General features: G+C 34.6%; 1 protein-coding gene across 2 annotated transcripts in view; it reads left to right on the forward strand.

Annotated features, from left to right (window-relative positions):
- The window catches only part of NCK1 (NCK adaptor protein 1), an 83,994-nt gene extending 79,071 nt beyond the window's left edge, over window positions 1-4,923 (forward strand). For both annotated transcript variants that reach the window (XM_008588971.1, XM_008588972.1), the window contains 2 exons: window positions 516-1,228; window positions 3,194-4,923. In XM_008588971.1, the coding sequence (XP_008587193.1) occupies window positions 516-1,228; window positions 3,194-3,388 (908 nt within the window). In that variant the 3' untranslated portion in view covers window positions 3,389-4,923. The remainder of the gene's footprint in view (window positions 1-515; window positions 1,229-3,193) is intronic.
- The last annotated feature ends 1,077 nt before the right edge of the window (window positions 4,924-6,000 follow it).

Here is a 6,000-nt window from a genome sequence, read left to right on the forward strand (position 1 = left end):
CTGAGTCTGGGAACTAAGAAAGCAAATTGGAAGATGGCCCAGACATAACTATAATTTCATAATGCATATCAAGTTCTAATTTAAGCTGTTTTATTTGTATATATCTAATTGTAGAATCTAGGTTAATAAACTAAGACAGAGGAGTGCAGGTTTTTAGGCTGTAGCTATGAGAAAAATAATCTGTAGTTACATTTAAGAGAAAATCCATTAATTTAGGACAACTTTGTAATTATGTAGCTTTATGTATGTTATGTAATTTCAGGGCTTTTGACAAGAGAAAAGATAAACTGTCATAACTGAAGTTGTCTTTATTTGGTTATGAAAAGAGAATTTGCATCTCATTTCCAAAAAGCCGAGTGTACCACATAGAAATTTATTTAAGTTTAAAGGCTTCAAAAGAAGCTATATGGAGTTGAAGACCCTTTATTAATAATGAATAAACTAGTATTTTGAGGCGGTTTTTTTGGTAATCATTGTTTTATATTCTCTTCTCATTATCCTTTTTATTTAAACAGGCATTGGAAAAGTGAAAAGAAAACCTAGTGTGCCAGATTCTGCATCTCCTGCTGATGATAGCTTTGTTGACCCAGGGGAACGTCTCTATGACCTCAACATGCCTGCTTATGTGAAATTTAACTACATGGCTGAGAGAGAAGATGAATTATCATTGATAAAAGGGACGAAGGTGATCGTCATGGAGAAATGCAGTGATGGTTGGTGGCGGGGTAGCTACAATGGACAGATTGGATGGTTCCCTTCAAACTATGTAACTGAAGAAGGTGACAGTCCTTTGGGAGACCACGTAGGTTCTCTATCAGAGAAATTAGCAGCAGTTGTCAGTAACCTAAATACTGGGCAAGTGTTACATGTGGTACAGGCTCTTTACCCATTCAGCTCATCCAATGATGAAGAACTTAATTTTGAGAAAGGAGATGTAATGGATGTTATTGAAAAACCTGAAAATGACCCAGAGTGGTGGAAATGCAGGAAGATCAATGGAATGGTTGGACTGGTGCCAAAAAACTATGTTACCATTATGCAGAGTAATCCATTAACCTCAGGTTTGGAACCCTCACCTCCACAGTGTGATTACATTAGGCCTTCGCTCACTGGAAAGTTTGCTGGCAATCCTTGGTATTATGGCAAAGTCACCAGGCATCAAGCAGAAATGGCATTAAATGAAAGAGGGCATGAAGGGGATTTCCTCATTCGTGATAGTGAATCTTCGGTAAGTTGATTTTCAGAGATAAATGGAAATAGAGCTCTGGGTATTTTTTTTTTTAAAAAGTATTGGAGAGGTTAAGTGGTTTCCCTAAAGTTAACCCAGGTAGTAAGCTGGGACATAAGCATAAATGTTCTGAAGCTAAAGTCAGTGTTGTTTCCAGCTTTATCTATTTTGAATAAAAGATAGGTGCAACAGTGATACTACACTGGATACTTGTCTTGTTCTGTTGGTTTTGCATTCCTTGAATATTTTCCATTGCATTAAACTGAAAAATGGAGAAAATTGAACTTTGGCTTCTCCATTGAGAGTAGAATAATGCAGTAGATTACATTACCACTAAATGTAAGGAAAACATTTCTTAAATTGCTATTGGATACAATGTATAAGAAGATAATAACTGTAATTCTTATAACATAAATCTCTAAATTAAAAAAAATTGACATTTAAGTTTCTTCAGTGGTTGTTTTGGAAGTTGGAATATACTTTATTATGTACCTCAAAAACCTATTTTAATACTTGCTGTATTTGAAGTGCATTTGCAGAAAAAGGTGGATTATATTGCAGTACTAGTAAAACTATAAATCCATAAAAATTGAAGAATATAGTTATGTGGTTTCTTTTAGGCACTGTCTAGGATATTAGAATTTGGTAACACTCATTTTCCTTCAAAATGGCCTTTCTTTTTCTCTGATAAAGGGTACCACTACTTTTTCACCTATCAAATCATGATTAGTATTGGCTTTGTGTGAATGTAGTTGTACAAAAATGAATGTATAATTGTACAAAAGGTTGAAAGAAAGAAAATGTGGGGTGTGTGAGTGAGAGAGATTGAAATTAATGGGACTTCCTGATGTGGAGTTCAGGAAAATGGGGCCTGTACCTAACACCTCAGAAGAGCAGGTGGTTGGCAGTAGAGAAGAATGGTGGGGTCTGTTTTCTGTTTGATTCCTGATCTGGCCCACTGTTTGAAACTTTGAGAGTAACTGTATAAAAAAGAGGTTTCTGGAGTTGATATAGACTGTTCAGAAGAGTGTTAGGTTAAAGAAAAAACAGAAAGAAACACCTAATTAAGAAGAAAGCCCAACTGCAGAATGTTATGTATTTTCTTATAGGTATTGAGCATAGATACTAGCCAAATATACCATTATTTTTAGCAATAAAATGTTTAGGGTAGAGAGGTCTCCAGTAGGCACATTTTGTTTGGACTGCACAATTGTTTTTAAACCTTTGAGTTTATTGCTGATACTTAAATATTGGGAGACTTATTGTAAAAATTCAGACTTCCATTTTAAGATTGGAAGACCTGCCGGCATTGAGCCCGTATTCCTGTAAGGCAATAATCACAGCTGAGAAGTGGCCACTTCCTTTAGATTGGCTATACACTGTCATTCCCTCTGTCCTTCCACCCTTCCACCACGACATTTGTTTACGCCACTCTTTTGGCTCTTGTAGGCATTTGAGTTTGTGGCCTCTCGTTAGAATTTAATTTTCATTTGTGTGTACCTCACATTTGAGAATTTAGAGTATTATCTCTTCTACAGCTACTATTAGCTACAAATTGAAGAGGAACAGGGTGGATGGCTTGTATTTTCTCATGTGTTTCTCCAGTAGTCTGACTGGAAAGAAAATAGGTCTCGTGCTTCAGATATTAAACCAAAGGATTTGCCGTGGGTGTTAGGCTATGGGTGCTGTAGATGGAAGAGACTCTTGACTACATGGGTTTGAATCCCGGCTTTGTTGTTAACTAGATAGATGATATTTGGGCAGGTTAGCTTCTCTGAGCGTCAGTTTTTTCATTTGTAAAAACGGTTTGTTTTGAGGAATAAAGGTAATAATCTGTGTAAATAATTTAGCATGGTGCCTAATATTTAGTAAGTGCTCAAATTTTAGCTGTTATATATTAGTTTAATATATAAATGCTGATAGTTGGCTTTCAAAATGTTTACTAAATATTTTTTTCTCTTTTAGCCAAATGATTTCTCAGTATCGCTGAAAGCACAAGGGAAAAACAAGCATTTTAAAGTCCAACTAAAAGAGACTGTCTACTGCATTGGGCAGCGTAAATTCAGCACCATGGAAGAACTTGTAGAACATTACAAAAAGGCACCAATTTTTACAAGTGAACAAGGAGAAAAGTTATATCTTGTCAAGCATTTATCATGATACTGCTGACCAGAACTGACTGCTACAGAGCTTTAATTCGTCATGTAATTGAAGACTGAGAAAATGTTGGTCCAATCGTGCTTGATTGGAAATTGCTGTTTCTAACTCTTTATGAGACTTGACTATAATACATAGTATTTTTATTATAACTCAGCCCATACATATATATTACGTATGCAATGCATCTGCATAGAACAATTCCTTATCCTTGCTCTTTTGTTTTATTTTCTTCTTTGCGGTTTTTCTCTTTGCTTCTCATATTAATGTTTTGTATTTTGAAAAAAGTCAAATAATGCAGATCAGAAGTCTTTATATGGGAGAATTCCTTTACTACCTTTCCTTTATTTCCTTGTAAAGGCACCCTGTTAGTTTTGCCATGGTTTTTCTTCATATAAAATTATTATATCTATATATGGCATATGCTAAAATAAATTTCTTGGAGAGTGTTAATCTTTTCTGTGACTAAATAGCAATAATAAATGCAAAATTAGAAATTACTTTCAGGTATTGTGTTTGTCATAAGCCATTGTAAATACCAAGTATGTTGTATTTAATAAAATTCATTAATTGTCCTCAAAAACAGGTGGGAAATAGGTTAGAAAATATCTGGTACAATTTTAATTTACAACTGTTGGAAACAAAAATTACTAAATTCTCAATTTTTTTGGTGCTTTTCTCTCATCTGGTTATTTAAGAGAACAAAGTGATCTTTGAGATATTTAGCTTTTAAAACTGTAAATGGATGTTCTAGTGTTATTTTTTCCCACCAGTGTTATTTCACCAAAGCATCTTGTATTAGGACATGCTATATTTATGCCAGTGTGAAATAAGTTATGGCCAGATTTTGGGGAAATAAGAAGCAGTGAGACATTTGGGTTTTTTCTCCCTAAATGACAGTAATTGTCAGGGATAGTATTTCCTCTTTTCATTTTCTCCCTTCAGCTTTGAGTTTTGTTCATTGAGACATTAAAATTGATGTTATACCTGAGGAAAAAATGAAATGTGCTCATGGTTAGAGAAAATTATTTTTTAAATCTTAAACTTTTTTGTTTAAGTTTGGGTGTATGCATGAGAGGCCACTGTAAAGTATTGAATTTACTTCTGTAGGCCACAGAAGAAAACCAGTTGTATTTTATGGTCACAGCTTTCTCTCCCATTATTAATTCTGGAGATTTAAATTTAAGCAAAGTAAACATCAATGTTTTAATTGAAAATACTTATTAAAACCACATAACTTAGTAAATAGTAGGAAATCATATATTTTCAAAAATTTCCCCAATACTGCCTCAGCATATGGATGTTTCCATTCTTTGCTATGTTATAAATAGACATTAAATACACCAGAATTACTGATGGTAAAATTGAGGTTGTGTGATTTATGAGCTTTTTATCCTTACTTCATTGTTTTATTTTGAATTTTTAAAAATTATTTAAATCTTAAAATCATTTAAAAACTTATGTTGCCACTGGGTGGCAGCCCTGGTTTTTCCTACTAAACAACAGAAGTCTGCAAATAAAATTAAGACACTGATATACAGATTTTCATGTTTATTACATCTACTCTTAAAGTCGTATATGTCATATCTCATTATCTTTCTCAGTGCTCCTTAGTTTAAGGTAATTATTAGCAGATAAGTTAAATGATTAGTAGATAAGAAATAAAACATGTGCTTACCTTTTTTGCTGTAAAATCACATGAATATAAATTGAAGAAAATAGTTTTAAAGTGGTTGTAGAAAGACTAGGTAGTAAACATCTTTTTATTTAATTTTTAACATACATTTGATGCTTTCTTTTTCTTCTCTATCTCTTTGTGGTTCTCCCACTGCTCCCCCCCACCGTCTTCCTTATGTAAAAAAAAAAAATGAATGTTTACATTTAAAAAAAAGCCTATCTCTTTGTGGTTCTCCCACTGCTCCCCCCCACCGTCTTCCTTATGTAAAAAAAAAAAAATGAATGTTTACATTTAAAAAAAAGCAATTAAGGGCCAGCCCGGTGGCGCACTGCTACAGTGCGCCGCTTGGGAGCGTGGTGGCACTCCCGCCGAGGGTTCGGATCCCACATACAGACCGGTTCCCGCTCACTGGCTGAGTGAGGTGCGGGCGCAACACCGAGGGTTGCGATCGCGTTGCCGGTCCCGGTCTGGTACGGGCGCGACGCTGAGGGTTGCGATCCGTTGCCGGACACGAAAAAAGACAAAAAAAAAACAAAAAAAAAAGCAATTAATACTTTGTATCATAGACAAGCTATTTATAGCAAATCCTACTGGGCCAGTGTTAATAAAGCAGAATTTTGAGAAAGTAACAAGCAATGGAGTATCACTGGAAGCAGAATGCATATTTCTGTGCCATAATTAGATTTTTATTGTAGCTATAGAGTCCCCAGATAACCCATGTATGCCAATAATATCTACTGTGTGCTCTTATTATTGGATGAAAACCTTACTGCTAATTTTTTTGGTACTTCAGTTTTTATTAATTTTTAAAAAGTCTTAATCCTTTTCTATAACCATGTATTTTACTTGAGCAATTTTCTCAAAAACCGAAACAACATCTACAGAGCTAGGTAATAGCAGGACTTGTATTAGAAACCTGGTTTCCTTATTCCCAGCC

This window comes from Galeopterus variegatus, unplaced genomic scaffold (assembly GCF_000696425.1).
Source record: "Galeopterus variegatus unplaced genomic scaffold, G_variegatus-3.0.2 Scaffold5133, whole genome shotgun sequence".
NCBI classification, from domain to species: domain Eukaryota; kingdom Metazoa; phylum Chordata; class Mammalia; order Dermoptera; family Cynocephalidae; genus Galeopterus; species Galeopterus variegatus.